General features: G+C 45.3%; 1 protein-coding gene across 5 annotated transcripts in view; it reads right to left on the bottom strand.

Annotated features, from left to right (window-relative positions):
• The window catches only part of LOC309667659 (synaptotagmin-9), a 232,073-nt gene that overhangs the window by 9,247 nt on the left and 201,787 nt on the right, over positions 1–21,039 (bottom strand). For 4 of the 5 annotated variants that reach the window (XM_082476322.1, XM_082476324.1, XM_082476327.1 and 1 more), the window contains one exon: positions 13,573–13,861. In XM_082476322.1, the coding sequence (XP_082332448.1) occupies positions 13,573–13,861 (289 nt within the window). Of the gene's footprint in view, positions 1–13,572; positions 13,862–16,072; positions 16,734–21,039 lie in introns of those variants that run through there. The other variant, XM_082476326.1, reaches the window with a different exon arrangement.

The raw sequence follows: 21,039 nt of genomic DNA, 5'->3' as shown, positions 1-21,039 counted from the left end.
TAGATCATCCAGCTAAGGGGGCCTCTGAGCTCATCTGAGCTGGAAGGCAGGGCCAGCCAGCCCCAGGAACACGGTGGATGGGTGTGTGCACATGGTGGGAAAGGGTGAGCCTGGGTGTGCCTAGAGAGGGAGAGGTGAGGATAATGGACTCCCTGGGGTCTATTCACAGGGTGCTAAGATATCTGTCCTGACTGGGAAGCTCTCAGGCTGCCCATCCCCCTGGGAGGAAAGTCAGCAGGCTTGCAGCCCAGCTACGAGAAACTATGGCTAAGAACAAGGCATTCAATGTCTCAGTAGTGAGAAAATGTTCATTTAAAATACAGGAGAAATTAATACAAACATTCTTCTTTCTCCTTCTACTCCTCTTTTCTAATGCAGAATCCTTGAAGAAATAGCAAAACAAGAGTGTTAGATGATTTTGATCAGGGAACCAAAGTCCAGGGGGGAACACAGAATTTCCACCCCCGTGTGCTCCCTTTGGCTTCTCCTATCCCTTTGTAGCCGGAACCTGGGACTGGGAGTCAGAGACCTGAGTGGTCCGAGCTCCATCTCCGCTTCCCTCTGTGACTCCCTAAAAGTTCCTTGTCAATCGAGCCTTAGCTTTTCCAGCTGTAGAACGAGGGGTTTAGCCTGGATGTTGTATAGTTTATTCAGGTGGATATTCTGTAATTTTTATAAATTCCTCCTCTTTTGGAATTTGGGGAGAATATACTTACAGTGTCTGAGTAAAAGGGTAAGTTAAAACTCCCTGCTGTGCTTCTCTTGAGAAGAGATAATTAGCAGGAGTAAAAGGTTGAGGAAGGATAGGAAACAAATTAAAAACTTTTGAGTCCAGCCAAGATGCAAATTATTTAACAGAGACACTGACATTGTGCAAACCAGAGAATGAAAATCTGTGGTTTAGCCCTTAGGCAGACTTGCAGACAAGCAATTAGGATAGAATTTGGCCCAAGGCCTCAGAGTGAATTCATATATAAATATCACTTATTTGAATCTTTTTAATATTTTTCCCCTTATTTAATAGGAATACTCTCCAGACTTGGTGAGACTTGTCCCTCCATAGGGGAGTGACTCAATCAGAGTTATGTTTTAAAAACAGTGGACTGCATATTAGTAGAGAATGAACTGGGGGGTAGAGGTGGGGGAGAGGGGATGCAGGGAGACAGGTGGAGAGTCTGTAAGTACAATCCAGACGAGAAAAATCTAAATAGTGATGGGAATGAAAAAATGGGCATAGACTCAAGAAACAGAAAAAGAGAGGCCAGGTAACTGATTCGATTGTGGGAGTGGAGTGATATACCAGACTCAAGGTTGTGAGACAGAGGGAAGGGGGGAGGGCACAACCTTTAAAAGAATGACATTGAGGATACAACAAAAACTGGTTAGACCCAACTAGGCCCAAGATGGCAGAAGATTCAAAGTCCAGTAAGCCTTGAGCCCCATTATACACTCATTGTACTATATTAGCATATGTTAAATGACACCCACAGGCACCCTGACAGTTCTGAGGCCGACCATAAAAGACCAAAAAGTGGGTGATGGCCCAATTCCTGGAAATCTCCATCCATTCCCCAAAATAATTAGAAAAATCCTCCCATCCATTAGCCTATGAAATTACCCAGCCTATAAAAACTAACCACCCCATATTTCTGGGCTGCACTCACCTTCTGAGACAGACCACATTCTGTCTATGGAATGTGTATCTCTCAATAAACCTGCTTTCACTTTACTATGGCTCACTCTTGAATTCTTCCCTGTGTGAAACCAAGGAACCTCACTTGGCGGCCTGTCTCATGGACTTGCCCAAGACCTCGGACGTGACCATCATCTCACGCCCCATTTTCCTACAACAGTTGGGGGTGATAGAATGCATGAGACAGCAACAGGGAAGGAAGGTCAGATTTAACTGGGAAGAAAAGTGATGAATTCATTGAAAAGAAGAGAATTTCTGTAAAGCCATGCATATTTTGACTGCTTCTTGAAATTCTCTGTTATAAATCTTGATTTCTTCAACCACCTGAATTGTATTCATGTTAATAAACATTTGTCAATACCTCTGAAGTGACAGGTACATGGGGATGTCAAAGATGACAGCTCTCAGATGAGTAGTCAATTATGAAGCTTCAAGCTATTACAGTAAAACTGTCAATGTGGACTTAAGTGTTCTGGAAACTAGGGGCATTTATGCTTTTTGCCCACAGGATATATTTCTTTTTTTTTATTTAATAAATTTATTTATTTTATTTATTTATTTTTGGCTGTGTTGGGTCTTCGTTGCTGCACACAGGCTTTCTCTAGTTGCAGTGAGCGGGGGCTACTCTTTGTTGCAGTGCACAGGCTTCTCATTGCGGTGGCTTCTCTCATTGTGGAGCATGGGCTCTAGGCGCGCGGGCTTCAGTAGTTGTGGCATGCGGGCTCAGTAGTTGTGGTTCACGGGCTCTAGAGCACAGGCTCAGTAGTTGTGGCGCACGGGCTTAGTTGCTCCGCAGCATGTGGGATCTTCCCGGACCAGGGATCGAACCCGTGTCCCCTGCATTGGCAGGTGGATTCTCAACCACTGCGCCACCAGGGAAGCCCCTCACAGAATATATTTCTGATATGTCAGCATGGTACCCAAGGTCCTTCATTTGACCTCTTTTGTCATTTCCTCACCACAATGGACTAGTTACTAGTCACTGAACTTGCCATGGCCTCTCACAAGTTTTAAACTTTGCCCCTACTTTTCCTTAGCTCATCTTCACTAACTTAGGATACATCTTCTTGTCCTTCAAAACAAAAGTCTCTGACTCTTGCATGGCACCTAGTTGCTCCTACTTGTGTACCTAAAGCATTCTGTGCAGCCCTCTTCTGTGGCAGTTTTCGGGCTGAATTGGAATCGCCTATTCACTTTGCTTCCTTGCAAGCATTTTAGACAGAAGCTGTGCCTTGACTTTTTATCCACAGTGCCTGAGACACAGTACACATCTCCCTCACTATTCAAACTCTTACTGCTTACTGTTCAAACTCAGGAATCAATTAGATTCAGATAATGCAGTATTAGTCAGTTGCTACCCCAACTCACGCTAGGCCAACTTAGAAATCAAATAGATTCAAATAACAAGAAGTATGTGTGGACATTAGCAGGTGCCATTTCACTGTCTGAATGCCTGGGGGGTTGGACAGCAGGAAGACCAGCTTATATGAAATGGTACTCAGTGAGCCATGGGAGGATTTGGCTTTGCAGACGGGCTGAGAATCCAGGGTGAGTGCTTAAACAGGGCCTGGCATACAATACGTGCTCTGCATGTTTTGGTGAGTCGCACAGAACTCTTTAGTAAATCCACCTCAAAGGTTTTTCTAGGTTCCCAACACTACAAGTATTTCATGGCACCCAGTACAGAGCCCTGCCAGCTTCCCTTTATTGGTGATTAGCAATAGAGGAAGAAAACATGGCTGTTGACTTGCATGGCTGGGCGCTGCTCAACAGCCTGGAGTGCGTGGAAGCTGGGAAGACCTGTGAGTAGGAGCAAGTCCACTGCTTCCACTGGAATTACCTATGGTTGGAGTTCATGGCCGGGATGTGCCCTTTCAGAAGAGGACAGCTTTCCATAACCTCATCTTACTTGTTTTTCTTCCACAGTATTTATCTTCTTTCTGACATATTATAAACTTCCTTGCTAACATATTTATTGTTTGACTCCCCTCAATAGAATGTAAGCCCTATGATGGCAGGGCTTTGTCCAATGTGTTATATTCACGGCTGGACATCCTGTGCTAGAATAGCCTCTGGCACATATTACTATTTCTCTATTTTAATTATGAATATGCTAAGAGATATACATCAACAAAAACTCTTTGGGGTCCTGAATAATTTTTTAAAAGTAAAGGGTTCCTGAGATAAAAGCTTGAGAGCTGTGGTCCTAGAGGATCTGAGCTGGTACTCATGTAAAGCGAAGCAGGGAACTGGGCAGTCCTCCAGGGAATTTCTGATCAAACAGCCTTTGTTTTGCAATAGTTATCTAACTGTTGCAATATCTTAAGCATTCCAAGTTTATAATTATGAACTTCTTGCTTTTATTTAACTTTTATTTAAAGACTAAGCTGGGTTTTGTTTTTTGCATATTGGGTTAATTTTTTCCTGTAATGTTCTTACCCAAACTAAAAAGGATGGAAATGTTCTCAATGTCTAGGTGTGGTACTACCATTCTCCCATGTGCCTGGTTAGAAAACAGAATCATTTTGCATGTTGCCATGGATTCTTCCTGTGCAATCAATCCCGCTGTTCTCTCCATCCTTTCTCAAAGTGTGTGGGTATAGCAGCTGCTCACCCCATCCTGAACTTTGCAGCAGCCCTCTCACTGGTTCTTCAGTCTCCCCTCAAAACCATCAATCACACTAATGCCCCATCCACTGCTTTCCTATAGAGATCTGCATATTTAAAAACCCATCTTTTTTTTTTTTTTTCTTTGCCACACCACACGGCATGTGGGATCTCAGTTCCCTGAACAGGGATCACGCCCGCGCCCCCTGCATTGGAAGGCAGAGTCTTAACCACTGGACTGCCAGGGAAGTCCCTAAAAACCCATCTTGATTGCTGCCTCTTTCCAGGAGCAGCAAGACCAAAAGCCTCATATGGACACTATTAGAGGTTCTATGGAAGGATGGGCTCCAGAGCCAGACTTGAACTTGCTTTGGCCAAAATAACGTGGTGAAAGTGACCAGACCTTGGTGTGCTTGTGCCCTCTCCCTCAGACATCTGCCTCCACCACAAGAACAAGCCCAGGTTCGCCTCCTGCAAGATCAGATGCCATGTGGAGAAGAACCAAGCCATTGCAGCTGAGGCCATCCTCAACCAGCCATCCCGTGGGCAACGTGTCACTAATTGTAGACGCACTAGGGAGCCCTGCCGAGAATAGCTAAGCCTGGCCCGGGCCAACAGAACTGCCCAGCTGCCCTGTGGACTCCTGAGAAATAGTCAATGATTGTTTTAACCCACTAACTTTCAAAGTGGCTTGGCATGCAGCATTATTGTGGCAGATACCTGGTGTGGGGTCAGGGTAAGGGAACTATGGGCAGATAGGGAGACTGAGATGAATCTAGTGTGTCTAGGGGGTGGTGCTTACTCTTCAACGTAGCAGGAAAGTGGGAGGAAGATCGGGCTACATGAAACTCTGAGACACAGTTTCATCATCTGAAAAGAAGTCATAATACTATCTATCTAGCAGAGTTGTCATGGGCATTGGATAACATATCAGATGCAAGAGGCGTAATGGAATTCCTGGCAAACAGTTGCTTTCACTTTCCAATAAACTACTCCTCAAGGTCAGAAAATACTGATCTCTACTGTGTTCCAGGCACTGTGTTAGACTTGGGGACCACAGCATGAATAGTGCAGAGATGCATGGAGTATATTTTATGTTTTCAGAATAGCAGATTCAACACAGCATAGAGCATCAGGTGAATGGGAACTGGTAATAGTGGCACAAGACGAAGCTGAGAAATGTTAAAAGTTTCTGTGTTCAAAACTTATGGTTAGGGCTTCCCTGGTGGTGCAGTGGTTGAGAGTCTGCCTGCCAGTGCAGGGGACACGGGTTTGAGCCCTGGTCTGGGAAGATCCCACATGCCGCGGAGCAACTGGGCCCGTGAGCCACAATTGCTGAGCCTGCGCTCTGCAACAAGAGAGGCCGCGATAATGAGAGGCCCGCGCACCGTGATGAAGAGTGGCCCCCGCTTGCCGCAACTAGAGAAAGCCCTTGCACAGAAACGAAGACCCAACACAGCCATAAATAAATAAATAAATAAATAAATAAATAAATAAACCCAAAGTTAAAAAAAAAAAAAGAACCAAATAGACTCCTTTAAAAAAAACAAAAAAACAAAAAAACAAAAAAAACTTATGGTTACCAAAGGGGAAAGGGGGGAGGAATAAATTAGGAATTTGGGATTAACAGATACACACCACTATATATAAAACAGATAAACAACAAGGACCTACTGTATAGCACAGGGAACTATATTCAATATCTCATAATAACCTATAATGGAAAAGAATCTGAAAAAGAATATATATATATATATATATATATATTCAGATATATATCTGAATCACTTTGCTGTACACCTGAAACACTGTAAATCAACTATACTTCAATAAAAAAAATAAAGAACTTAAAGAAAACTTTAAAAAAAGTTGTTCAATTGGCTTGTTATCTACTTTTACAATAAGAGTAAATACAATAGATATAGTATGTACAATATTCATGGTTTTTATTTAATCAGCAGGTATTACTTTCAGAGAGAATAACGAAACAAATTATTTGAAGAAAGCTAGGTTGGGGTCAGTTGTAGAGGGCTTTCTTTATGTTATTTTATGGGGTTTGCTTTACCCTGTAGGTTGTGGCTGCCATCAAAGATGATAAGCAATGATGCAGTAATTTTATCAAGATAACCCTGGTGGCAACACAGGATGAAACCCTGGAAAAGGAAGATCAGTTAGGAGTCTTCTGCAGTAATCGAGACTGGAGATGATGAGAGAGCAGTGTAGATGGAAAGAATAAACTTGAGAGATATTCAGAAGGAAGAATCTATTGAGCGACTCATCAGATGAGGGCCAAAGGGATGCTCCTGAGATTTCTAGCACAGGAGAGTGTGTGTGGGACTCTTCTGTTAACTGAGAAAATAGTGGGGGAAAGCAGAGGAATTTCATTATTTAAAAATAGATGAAGGAAAGGCAGGGAATTAAAAACCAAGGGTTGGAGAGAGGGGGGAACTGACACTTCTTGGACAGGATTTGAAAGAATGATTTAAAGCAATCTGTTTGTGAGTAGGAATCATCATCAAATAACAACTAAGAGGCCTGACATGGTCTTCATGCATGTCCCACAATAATAATGCCTCTGGGCGCAGGTATTTAGTCTCAGAGCCGAGGGCTGCTACCTGAGGGCCTCTGTGACAGCCCTGCCGATGGCCGGCCTGGCTCCAGGCTCTCCCTGCTATGAGCACTCTATCTCCCCCACTGCCGGTCCATTCTGAACACTGGAGCCAGAACGATCTTCCTCAAAACCTCCATCTGAGCCGGGACACTCCCCTGCTTACCACTATTAGGCAAAACAGCACGATGGGAAAGGTTAGTATATGTAGGAGTCGGCTTGCCTTGGTTTGAATCCTCCTCTGGCGTCAGTTAGCTGTGAGACCTTGGGCAAATGACTTATTCACTCAGTGCCCTGATTTCCACATCTATAAAATGGGGGTTAATTATAATACCTGTCACATAGGTTTGTGGTGAGAATTAGCTGATATAATCCAACAAGACATAGAAAATACTTAAAGATTACCTGGTATATAATAAGCGCTCAATAACTATTAGCTACTATTATTCATATTACTTTCATTCCCCACAGCTAGAAAGTGAAGAGGCTCAGCACAAAGGAGCTTAGGTCTTGTCTGGTTCTTTCATCTCCTCTCCACTTCTCCCTACACCTGAGGTCTACTGAACCCTAAGCCCGATTACGTCTTAGTACATCCACATGCCGGTCATTTGCTTGAAGTGCCCTTTACTCTGTTCTCCATGTAATTAGTTCTTTTCCAACATTAAAACTTGGCTTGAGGGTCACATTCCAGATTCCATGGTCTCCCCCATCCCCATCTCCATGGCAACCTTGACCTTACTTAATTACTGAATGCCTGCCCCTGTGCTTCTGTGACACCCTCCATCAGAACAGGCATCACCACACCTGTTATTCTGTGTTTGGATGGTTTCCCTACTTGGCTGTAAGCTTTTTGAGGACAAGAATGTTATCCTATTCAATGTTCCATCTCTAATGCCTGGCACAATGCCAAAGTATATATGGAATTCAGTTAGACATTTGTTGAATGAATGAACAAATGAATAGGTCAGAGAGAGAATGAATGGGGAGGTTCACTACACCTGGAGCCAAAAGCCATCAGCTAAAACAACTTTGGGATCTTCTATTAATACCTGTAGTGATGGTCCTGGAGGTATCCTCATAGACCACGGGCCTTCTGGCCGGATACACAGAAGAGTACTATGTCCGTTGGCCTTTCTGAACCCAGCACAGTGACCTATGGGACTGTCCCGGAGGCAGCATAGGATAAGCTGTACATACACCTTTGTCACTGCTGCTCCGCGAATGCAGTAACTTCTGTGTGTGTGTATGTGTGTGCGCACACAAGTACTCTCATACTCTCCTGCGCTTACACCTGTGTGTACCCTCAATGCCCTCCTTCATGGCAGATACCTCTGTTGCAATTTAGAGTTATACATCTCTTAATGTTTTGTTCCACTCATCGCAAACTAATGGACCTTGGGAGTTGGCTCATAAATATGTTTTATTTGGCTTCTAGTGGGTTTTATGCTCGTTTGTTTTCATTTTTTATTTTGTTTGCTTTTTAATGGCTTTCAGTATGAGGTACACACATTTATACCTGAATGGATCCCAGAGGCATTTGAATTTGCAGCAATAGACTTTCTCCTCTAAAACATGATCTAACAAAAGATATGAGCTATTTACTTCAGCAGGGAGAGGGTTACTGGAGGTAATTTGCATGCACCCTTGCAAATAAAGGAGTGGGACTAAAACAGGAAGTAAAATAATGCTATCACGGCTTATTCTGACCGCCTTGAGAATTTTTCTTTACGAGCTATTTACAAGTTAAGAAGAGGTTAATACTCTTGTGATCCACCCATGAATACAGCCTATGGAATCTGCCAAAGACTGTTAGTTGGATAAATTCTCAATCTGGGTATCTGAGCCAGTGGTGCTTTGCCATAAGTTGCCAAGTGCAATGCAAAATTTCTTTTTACTTATAACAGTTATAGTACCAAAGACTTGGAATGAGTTTAAAATATAAGTCAGATTGTATTCAAATCTCTTTCAGTCACTGCATTCTAAATTGTGTGCATGAGAGACAGAGAAAGAGAAAGAGAGAGAGAGAGAGAGAGAGAGAGAAAGGAGGAGAGAGTCTGTATGTGTTAGAGTTAAGATTCTAAGAATTTTACCTTAGCCCCAACATCCCTGGAATTGTGGTCCTCACGTGAACATCATTTGTGGATCATCTCTCAATAAAGGCTGAAGACTTGAGAACAGCTCTATAGGAATGGCTTAATTACAGAGCAACTCTACCTTATTTATTATCCCCAGTATCTGGCCCTTTGTAGTTGCCCAATATATATTCCTAGAATAAATGAAAACCATTTAGACTGATGTTAGAATTTTCTGGAAATCTCCTAAGACACAGTGTTGAATTTTCCAAGGAAGTGATGTTATCTTCTCTCTCTAGGTTTTCTGAAAACACTCTCTAAGATGGCATGTATGTATGAATGAAACTCTTGATGTGACCTCTGGTGACCCTCCCTAGCCCATAATCCCATATTTGCCCACACAAGGATGCTGACTTGAGTCTTAAGGATTCTAGTGAAAGTTTCACAGCCGGCACAGTCCCAGTGGCCAAGGTTAGAAGATTGGAAGATGGGAGCCTTGTGGGAAGAAGCTGGGTACAGGTAACAGCACCAGCTGCGATGGGCAGAATTCTAAGGTTCCCACCCCCATGGTCATGCCCTATATACTCCCCTCCCCTTGAGTGAGGGCTGCACCTGTGAATTTGATTGTCCTCCTTGACTAGGTTACATTATGAGACAAAGCTAAAGAGATTTTGTAGATATAATTAAGGTCCCAAATCAGTTGATTCTGAGTTAATCAAAAGGAAGATGATTATGGGTGGGCTTGACCTAAATCAGATAAAAACTCTTAAAAGAGACTGAGCACTTCCCAAAGAGAGGCGCTCTCCTGCTAGCCCCGAGGGAGCAATAGCCACATTGCGAGTTGCCTGTGAAGAGGGGCGGCTTCTTGAAGCTGAGGCCTCCGCCCTACAACCACAGGAGGGTGAATTCTGCCAACGTCAATGAACTTGGAAGAGGACCCTGAGCTCCAGGTGAGAATGGAGCCCAGCCAACACCTTGATTGTACCCTCGTGAGACTGTTGAACGAAGCATCCAGCTAAGCTGTGCCTGGACGCCTGAACCCAAGGAAACTCTAAGATAATACATGTATATTATTTTAAACTGCTAAAGTTGCGGTGATTTATTACACAGCATTAAAATAACTAATACAGCCACAGTTACTAAGATACATGGCCGAAACCATGGGGGAGGGGCACAGTATGTAAAATACAAAACAGTGCATGGAAGGGGGATACGCTGGCATTCCAAAGTCCATCCTTGGGCACAGAACTTCTGGAAATAATAGGTCAGAGAGCACGAATCACGCAGTTGTGATTGTTTACAGGTCTTTCCCTAACCAAGTTCTGAGGGGTCTCTGCCATCAGTGTCTCTCCTATAGATGATTTTGCCCTGACCCCGGCTCTCTGAGTACAGGAATGAAGACGTCAGTATATTCATGGTCTGGCTGAGGAGTCAAACACACACAGATATGCGTGGTTGAGAGTTAGTGCTGCCTTGGAAGACTGAATGAGGTGCTCCAGGAGCACTAGGGGCCAGTCTGTCTGGTGGGGCGGGGAGGGGGAGCTGGGGAGGTGGGCAGAAGTGTTTACAGAGAATCCACAGAATTTTTGAGACATGAAAGGTGGGTAGAAAAATATATATACATATATATATTTGTTTCTTTATTTGTTTGAATTGCTACTGCATGTGGGTAAATTATGGGAGAAGAAGATGGAGATCAGCTCAGGCCACTTTCTGAAGGGTCTTCCTCATATAAAAGGCTGAGATTTGAAGGGGTTTTTTGTGGCTGTTGATAATTGATGGCAAACGGCAAAAACATTCTACATCCATGTGTGTTGTGGGAAGGTCTACGAGACAGCACACAGCAGTAGGAGGCAAAACCAGAGACGAGAGAAGCTGTAAGAAAGCCAGTGCAGGATGCAGACATGTCCCACTCCTTCCTCTGTCCCTGCTGTGGGCACAGGGCCCATCCAAGAGTCGGAGGCAAAAAGTGTTTGTTGAATCATAAACTGACAAATCATCAGAAGAGGGCTCCCGAGGCAACAGGCATGGAAGCAGCCATCACTGAAAAGTCGAAAGAGTTTTCACTCACCATGGAGCTGCGAGAGGGAATATTTTAGGCCTCCAGGGTCTGAGGGACGAGGCAGAGGACAAGGGTTGAAAAAGCAGAAAGTCCAGACTCAGGACCTCTGCTGAGCTCTAGCTGGAGTGGAAAGGGGCAACCTCAAGGCCTGAGGGGCTTAGAGTGTCTCAGAGATCCAATCCAGCACCATCGTTCAGGCTTGGGGTCCTCCCTCACCCCTGGGGAGAGCACGTTCTAGCTCAGGCTACATTTAACACCCAATGCTCCCCAGCAGCTTTTCAGGGAGCTGTTCCTCTTCCACTGGCTCATCCTTGCCCTTTTCCCCAGTCCCTTGTCTCATGCTCACCCCCAGCTGCTCCCTCTCAGAAGAAGGAAGTTCATCTCAAGACAGGGCCAGAAAGGACCACTCACTTGACCGACTTGACCAAGTGCTTCATAATATAGATAAGGGACCCTCTTCTCTGTCTTCTGACTCAGAGATAAGACTTTCTCTTTTCTACCAAAACCTAATAACCCCTCTGTCTATGCTAACAATCCCTCTGTCCATTCATTCATTCTTCCCCTTAGTTATTCACCAACAAGTATTTATTGAACATAGACACTATTCTAGGCACTGGGACACAGCATCGAACATGAAAGGCAGGATCCAGGCTCTCATAGAGCTGACATTCGAGATGGGGAGGCAGAAAGTGAGCATCGAGCAAATAGATGAACTAGAAGATCTCAGAGTAATAAGTGCTCCGAAAAAAAAAAAAAACAACAACAGTAAAGTAGTAAGTGCTCCACAACGCCTCTTGGGTTACCTTTCTCAGTGTACTTCAGACCAACCACCCAATGGCGGAGGCCAAAAACCCAGGAAGCATCCTGGACTCATGCCTCTCACTCATTTTTCACATTCAATTACCTGTCACAAAGCCACGTGTATTCCAATTCTCAGTGACTCTGAAATCTATCTGTCCTTCTCCATCTCCCTGACACTTCATGCAGACACCATCACTTATCGCCCAATTTATTGCAGTATTTCCCTGATTAGTGTTCTCTCTCTAGTCTTGCCCTCTTCCTGCATGTCATGCCCCTGCTTAAAACTGTTCAATGGTTCTCAACAGTTTCTTCAGTCAAGTTCAACCCCCTTAGCTTAGCACGCAAGGTCTTTCATTATCTGGGTGCTACTGAACCCTTCAGCCTTGCTTCCCTGCACTCACCTGCCCCACACAGCTTCCACTCAGCCCTCACTGCAGATCTACATGTGGAAGTGTTACCTGCCTTTGATCTGCTGCACCCTCACTGAACACGCCCTCTGCTCATCCTTCTCTAACTTCTTTGTTCAAAAGTCAGATCAAATGTCACCTCATTTTGGAAGACCCATGGAGTTTTTAAAAGGATTACATTGAAAAGATACACGAGGGGCTACCCTGGTGGCACAGTTGTTGGGAATCCACCTGCCAATGCAGGGGACACAGGTTCGATCCCTGGTCCGGGAAGGTCCCACATGTCGCGGAGCAACTGGGCCCGTGCACCACAACTACTGAGCCTGCGCTCTGGAGCCCGCGAGCCACGACTACTGGGGCCTACATGCCTAGAGCCCGTGCTCCGCAACGGGAGAGGCCACTACAATGAGAAGCCCGTGCACCACAACGAGGGGTGCCCACCCCCCGCTTGCTGCAATTAGAGAAAGCCTGCGCAGCAACGAGGACCCAATGCAGCCAAAGAGAAATAAATTTAAAAAAAAAAAGAAAGAAAGAAAAAAGAAAAGATACGTGAAACCCTTAGCCCAATAACAGCATTCAGCTTATGTCTTATCTACCTGATGAAATTTCTTACATTTGGGGCAGGCATAATTAGCATATAAATAAAGTTTTCCTATTTGCAATGAAACCATCTCAGAATACGGCCTCTGAGGTGGGGGACTTGTGTCCCTCATTGTTTTAATGAAATGGAAATTTTCCTTCTCATTTACGTTTTTGTTGCTTGATACTTGCTATTATCATTTGAGCTCCTAACCATTATTCTTAATGGCCTGGAAGTGATTCTGATGGATCCCAAGATTGGAGACAAATACCTTGAATATATCATCATCGCAACAGAATACACAATAATAATTCACTGTAGTTCCTGGCCCTGAGGGTTGGCTGTTGCCATGTCCAATTTCACAATGTTTCTGGGCACATTCGCAGCCTCTCCCTACTCCCAGGGCACTGGGAGAATCCACCAACCTGCCACTCTTCGTGGCAGAGGACCACACACCTCTACCAACCCAAGGTCTATCTCGAGATGCCCTTCCTGGGCTGACTTCTAACACCGTAGCCCTGATCTTCTACGGGGGCTTTAGGAACTCTCTGGGAAAGGGAAAGCTGCTTTCTGAGAATGGATTTTCCTTTGGACACCTGTGCCCCGATAAGGTTTCTCTCCCAGCACATGCCCACAAGAGCACATATCCAGTTCTTACTGGGTCAGACCCCCTACCTGTGTGGGAGCTGTCTCCGAGGGTGAAAGTCCCCAGAAGGGGTAATAAAAGACGCAGTTCTCTTACTTGCATTCAGCAGTGTCCGGATCCTTTTCTCCTCCTCAGCTTCTTGGACTTGCTTTTCTGCCAGCACCTTGTCCTCTGACTCCGTGCACACCTCAGCCTCTCGCAGGTACTCCAGGTAGTCGATCTCCCGCTGGGCACGTTCGACTCTCAGTGCCAGGTTATGGACCGCACTCTTGTACTCACTTGTGTACGTCTGACATCGTCCCAGCATAACGGATATGTTTTTCGAGAACTCTTGGAAATCTTGAATGTATTCTCTTGCTGCTTGGGTACATTTCTGCAGTCCTTGCTTCAGTCAGAAAATAAATTCCCAAATTATTGCCAGTTATTTAACTTGCCCAAGTAATATCAACAGCTCTCGTTCACAGAAAAAGACTTTTAAAATACAAATAGCCAAAAGGGGGGGAAATAAAAATCACCCACAGTTCCTTAATTCAAAGGACTATTGACACTTTAGTGTACAAATCTTTAAAAGTTTTCCCATGCATGTAGTCATATACATATATAAACATATTTTTTAATGTGATTTCGCTACATGTATGTTTCATAACATAGTTTTAGCTTGCTGATATATTGTGAACATATTTCAATACCAATTAATGTATATCTATACCATAATTTTAATGACACAATTCCGTTGAATTGACATCCCATTATTTATTCCATTAGACTCTTTTTAATGGACATTTATGTAGTTTTCAATGTTCTGCCATTCAAACAATGCTGAAGAAAATCTTTGTCTTTACATATTTGTGTATTTCTCTGGTTATTTTCTGAGGATACATTTCCAGATGTGAGCTCCATCCCCAGCACCTGCACAGGGCCTGGCACACAGTCGTACTCAATAAATACTTGCTGAATGAAAGATAAGTAAATGAAGGATGGAAATGGGAGGGGTTGCTGGGTCAAACAGCATGTATACTTAAAGACCATTTGGCGGTTTACCAAAGTGCTCTCCACAAAAGTTGTAAAAATATTAAGATATACTCCAAACAGCAGGATATAAGACTGTTCATTGATGAATGAAAGAGAGAGAGAAAGGTGGGGGGAGAGAGAGTGTGTGAGAGGAAGGGAGGGAAGGAAGGAGGGACAGAGAGACAGAAATAGGGAGAGAGAAACAGAAAGGATGAGAGGGAAAGAGAGGGAGGAGGGAGAAATTGTCTAAATCTTTCCTCTTTCTCCTTACCCCTCTGACACAAATCCTTCCGTGTGCATCACTTTATTGCCACGTGTCTGCCTTGGCCTGATGGATCACCTGGGGACTCAACTTCCCGCCCAGGTTACCACGATCGGGGTGGGAAGACCTATATAAATCATAGCCCTCTCTTTTAAAATCCACATTCATAGCTATGAAAGTATCAGTCTCTACTCGATACCCTTGTCTGCAGACAGATTTGAGTATTGGGGAAAGCTTGCAGGGATGTGACTGGCGCTGACCGCCAAGGCAGGTCGGTGGTAAATGAAGAGGGACCACGGTTGAGAGTAATTCTGGCACATTTGAGGAGGTGAGACTGGGCAGGAGGTGTCTGAGGAGAGAGCAAATGAGGCAGCAGCAAGAGGCCGCTGGCCTGGGAACATTTCATCCATGGCTTCCTGGCCTCAGTCCGCCGGACATTAGGAAACGAGTGCAGCCTGCTCTGCGGAACTGTTTTACCCTGACTGTAACCAAATAGTTTGGACTTGAAGAGTTTTCGGGAAAATATAGAAAATTGGAGATAAGCGTGTCTTTGAGAGAAGATAAATAATTTATCAAAACTTAACGTGTACAAAAGCAAGCCATGAAGTATGAAACAGCCAATGTCATCGCCAGGGTGTGTCAGAGGTTACGGCGGAGGGTTACATTTGGCCCTAGGAGTCTGTCCCTGCTGCAAAAATGTTGGGTTTTGCAAATTTTAATGAAGTGGCAGCCGCAACACTTGGAGAAAAAGGCCCCAACACTTTCTCTCTGTTTAACATTGCTGAAATCTGCTCATTTCTAAAGCCAAGTCCAGTTCAGCAAAAGAAGCTAAGAGCTTCTCAGGACACCAATATCATGACTTTTTGCAGTGACCTAGTGGCTCATCATAAAAAGACATAAAGAAAACTAAAATCTGCTATCATCCTGATATAGTAAAACATGAAGAAAACGTGACCAAATGTTTAATTTTCCTATTTTAAAAATTGAGCAACTGAATAATATTTTAGACATTTACCACCATGCCAGGCAATGTTCTAAGTAGGAATTAATTTATTAAATCTTCAGAATAGCCGTAAGAGGTAAATTCTATTATCGTTCCCATTTTACAGATGAGAAAAACTGCCAGATCAGAGGACAGAGGAAAGCCCTGCTCAAGGTCTGGGAGAAACCACTAGACTATGAAAAATATTAAGTGTACCTTTAGCAATCTATTTATCATTCACTATCTGGAAAAATGCATCCCAGTAGGTAGGGAAGCGTGGGTAAGATAAAGTGACTTCCGGGAGGCAGGTTCCCCAGATCAGGGGCACAGATGCCACCTACCTCCAAGACTTGAAAGCGCTGATAGATGTAGTGCACCATGGCCGGGTCCTGGGCGAACTGCGGCAGGGGCAGAAAGGCCGTGAGGATCAGAACCCTGAAAGCAGAAGCTCGCCTAAGAGCCAGCATGGTCCTGCAAACCACCCAGGGTGGGAATCTCTTCTGCTGTTGCTTCTCGAAGAAGGCTCAAGGGTCCAGGTGGTGGTCTCCTGCTTTCTAGCCACTGCTGAGAAAAATTCTCCAAAAACAGCCGGACAGCAAAGTCTGCTAGTTACTCCCTCAGATGCATGATCTCACTTAGCAAGCTGGTGATCAAGTCCAGCTGTTGGCAAGTCAGTCCCCGGAGGCCCTGCAGGCCGACTTGAGGTGGAGGTCTCCCTGGGTCCAGCATCTGTCGCTATCACCTTTGACACACACGGACCCTCTGCAGGCTAGTGGCTGTCCCCTCTTCCAGGCCTGGGAGAGTGTGCATAGGGGTGGGATGGGGGGCGGGGTGGGCCTCTCCCCTCTCCCCAGCTCTTTCCTTTTTACTTTTGTTTTCCTCCTCCCTAGAGAACCCTGCAGTCCAATCACAGGCCTGACTCCACACATACCACCCCCAGCTTCTCAGAATTGGACTCTCAGTTTAGTTTCTGGCCCTAATTCCTGGATCCTTTTCCCCAGAAATCCCTTTGGGAGACCCCACCCCTCCTCCAGACTCTTTGCATTCCTGCAGCTCTTAAAGGCACAGCAAGGAAAAAATGAAAGCTCTGATGTACCCTGTCTCTGAGCAGCCTGGGCACTGGGCCCATTACCTCTTGGGGAGAGAGGTGCAATGGGCCACAGGCCTAGCCACCCAGGGAGATAGCTGAAAAATCTGAGATTCACGCTCAGAAGAGTTTCATTAAGAGCCAAACAATTACTGATACAGGGGCATTTCCAGAGCCAAACCATCAGAAAATGGAACTCCTTAGTGGGGAGGTCCTTGAGTTTTCTCAGTCTCTAGTAGCAGAATTCCCTTCACTTGCAGCTGCAGGCCAGCAATACACAGGACTCAACTCCTGCAGGCCCCAGTCCAGCTGAAGATAAATCACATCCTTAGGACACAACAGTAAAATCTTCCAATTTTTTGCCTTTGCTGTCCAGGTCTACTTATCTCAACCTCTCCTTCCATGGTTGGGTCCGGGATACTCACGGTTCTTTCTCAATCACCTACCAAAGTGGAGAAGGTTGGGGCATCTATGAGAAGTGGAAAGATCTCTGACCAGGAGTCAGAAGACCTGGGTTTGTATTTGGTCCCCGCAAGAGACACTAAAAGAACTTTCCAGTGTGGCCCTTGCATGTCCTTGTCCCCATTAGCTGTTCCTCTCTACCTCTCTTCCAAGTGACGTTAGCCCCTAACTGTTCCTTCCCACCCTCTTGGTATCATCACAGACAATGGCTCCTCATCCTTAAGAACAATTCCTCCTATTTCCAACAACTATCTTTGATGACACTCAGCCCTCTATATCTGCGGATGTGGAGGGCTAAGTGTACTAAGCCATTTTATATAAGGAAGGTGAGCATCGCAGGATTTTGGTATCTTCGGGATGTGGGGGTAGGGGATGGGGGATGGGGCAGTCCTGGACCGAATTCCCCGCAGATATCAAGGGGCAACGGTGTTCCCCAATCTAGGTGAACTTCTGCTGAGCCCTCCTCTTAAATTCTCATGAAAGATACTGCCCCACTCAGCCTCCTTCCCTGAGTGAGAATGCTCTTTTGGAAACTTTTCACGCCTGGCATTTTGGAATAAAGTGTTATGCTAAAGGTGCTCTGGTTGATTTTCTTTGTTTTTTTTCTTTTTAAATGTTATTTATTTATTTATTTGGCTGCATTGGGTCTTCGCTTCGTTGCTGCGCGCGGGGGCTACTCTTCCTTGCGGTGCGCGGACTTCTCACTGCGGTGGCTCCTCTTGTTGCGGAGCACGGGCTCTAAGCATGCAGGCTTCAGTAGTTGTGGTGCACGGGCTTAGTTGCTCTGTGGCATGTGGGATCTTCCCAGACCGGGGATACAAACCCGTGTCCCCTCCATTGGCAGGTGGATTCTTAACCACTGCACTGCCAGGGAAGTCCTGGTTGATTTTCTTGATGAACTCCTTAAGTCCTAACTTTGAGACGGTGAACTAAGATGGATAAGATCCAGTGGAAGTGAAACTCACAATGAACTTTTAGGAGGCAGTGTTTTCTTGGGGTAATCTTTTTCTTGGTTTTCTATAGCAGGTTTACATTATTTTTACAATGAAATATACATTCAATACTAACGGCGTCTAAAGAATTATTGGAGACTCGGTGAGAACAAAGTGGGAGGCCTCATTGTAGCACATGTCCTTGGGCTGTTTCCAAGGCTGCTGTTGCCCCCGTGTCTCTGGAAGGGGCTCCAAAGAGCTTGGCCTCAGAGCCCTTCAGTTCAGTCCTGGCAGACGCTCCCTCTCTGCCCCACACACTCTCTTCAGTTACCTGGTTCACAGGCACAAGCCTGGTCTCTCCGCTCTAACTGCCCACACCTGCTCTTGGTTGGCAAGCTTTTACTCTTGTGACCTGAGGCGGCAAAGCCCGCAGCTGGTTCCCCTAACCCATTAGGATTGATGAGCCATGGGGCAGAACAGAGTGGAAACACTCGTGTTCTTGTGACCAGAAGTTTCAAAAAAGGAAAGTTAAACTCATTTCGGAGATAGTCACAGCTTTGACTGACATACAGTGGCCAACGGTGGCCATCTTTATTCAGAGCAGGCCTTACGCAATGGAAAGAAAAAGATGGCTTGGTGCCCCTTAGCCTGCTGTTGGGATAAAATCGTTCGCTTGGCTCTTTTGCTTTCCTTACATTTAACTCTGGCCTTGACCACTGCTATACACTGGCTCATTAAGGAGAACAGTGACCAAGCCCAGTGACCCCTTTTCTCCTTTGCAAGTGCCTGACCCACCTGCTTTCCTGTCCCAGTATCCTGAGAGAGGAAACTTAAGCCCTTTGACAGCTACCACTATGTCCTCAATGTGGTTGGATCTAAGTCACTAGTCATTGATCTGTAAGCCCAGCCCCGAGTTGGTGTTTTTCCCTAAATGACCAGTCAGAACTGGCCATATGAATGTCCAGCCTAATCAGCCCACCGAGGCTGATCTCATCCAGTTTTCCAGGTCCTCTTGGAATTCACTATCTTCATTACTGGTGGTCCTTTTGCTGCTGTGCCTCCATATTAACTGACCCCCTGATTTCTAGAGCCTTCTCTGCTCCCTGCACCCTCCACTTTACTGAGGGGTGCTGGCTAACTCCAGGAAAGTCTGTGAGGAGGAGACCGTGTCTTCTTAAGGAGGCAGAGGCCAACTCAACAGAATTCCATCCCGGATACTAGAATTCGTCATTTGGATCTGAACAGGATGTCTGTTTTTTTCCCCAGATTCTTCCCTTTATCTTTTATTCACCACTCCTGCCCCCACCCCACCACCAATAGCTCTTTGCCTTAACATCATCCTCCAATCTTCCAACCTTTTACAACTAATTGCATTGTTTCCTGCTTGAGTGATTGGAGCGGCCTCTAATTCCCTGTCTCTTTAGATAAAACATTGGCTGCTTTTATGCCAAAAGGAAAGCGCTTTAAAATGTGACCTCAGCCAACCCCTTGTGGGGAGGAAAACATTTTTCCCTATCCTTCTCGGTTCTTCAGGCTGGTCTAAGAATTAAATTGACATGAGGCAGATTAACAAGAGAAAATCAAACAAAAATTTAAAAACACATGTGCATGGGAGAGACCCAGGAAAACAAAGTAACTCGCCAGAATGGCTGAAGCCCTCACCTTAAATACCATCCTCAGCTAAAGACAAAAGAAGCTGTTGGGATAGTGATTTGGGACTTCAAAGAGGAGGAAGGCAATTTACATGGAGATGGACAAGCAAGTGTTTCGTAAACAAATGTTTGCTGGGCTTTGTAGGGACACTGGGGCGCAGAGAGGGATTTTAATAAGCAGACTTTGCTAGATTCCTTTCTGTCTACACACCCAGTTCATACTTGGTTATCTATGGCCATAGCTCCCTTCCTGGAAGAGGTCCTCTATCTACATGCTTTTAGGCAATTAGGGGAAGGTCAAAGGGTCTTCCTGAGTCTTTTTGGGCCTTAAAAGCAAGCAGCCTAATGGGACTGCCCTGGTGGTCCAGTGGTCAAGACTCTGCCCTTCCACTGCAGGGGTCGCAGGTTCCATCCCTGGTTGGGGAACTAAGATCCCACAAGCTGCGCGGCATGGCCAAAAAAAAAAAAAAAGAAATTAGCCTAAATTAATCCTCATGCCAAAGAGACAGAATCTAGGGTGGCAAATTCTGTTCCCCTACACCCTCTTAACTTAGCTCTTATCATCCCCCACGTTCATCCTCCACAAGAGCCACATCTGATTTTCCCCATACTCTCCATGAAATTTAAGACTTCAAGTCTTCCTACCACCTCCTCACCCCCACCCCGGGCACAATAACCCCCTCATTTATCTGTTTCCATGACGTGTTGAAGTCTGAATCTTGGCAGTCTGAGGGAAGGCTCATCTGGCCATGGGTGCCCTGGTGGGGAAGTGTGGGCTGCCTGCCCCTGGGGCGGCAGGGTGGAAGGAGGAGGAGAAGAAACGTAGGCCTGTCATGGGCTGACTTGTGTCCCCCTGCAACATTCAGATGTTGAAGTCCAAGCCCATTAGTGCCTCAGAATGTGCCTGTATTTGGAGACAGGGCCTTTAAAAGGGTAATGACGTTGAACCGAAGTCATCAGTGTGGGCCCTAATCTAACCTGACTGGTGCCCTTATAAAAAGAGGAAATTTGGACCCACAAAGGGACACCAGGGGAAACACCACGTGAAGACACAGTAAGAAGAAGGCCATCTGCAAGCCAAGGAGAGACTCCTAGGAAGAAAACAAACCTGTTGGCACCTTGATCTTGGACCTCTGGCCGCGGAACTGTGAGAAATAAATTCCTGTTTTTTAAGC

Source organism: Balaenoptera physalus (genome assembly GCF_965194825.1).
Source record: "Balaenoptera physalus genome assembly, chromosome: 10".
In the NCBI taxonomy this organism is placed as follows: domain Eukaryota; kingdom Metazoa; phylum Chordata; class Mammalia; order Artiodactyla; family Balaenopteridae; genus Balaenoptera; species Balaenoptera physalus.
This window is presented reverse-complemented; position numbering and strand designations above follow the sequence as displayed.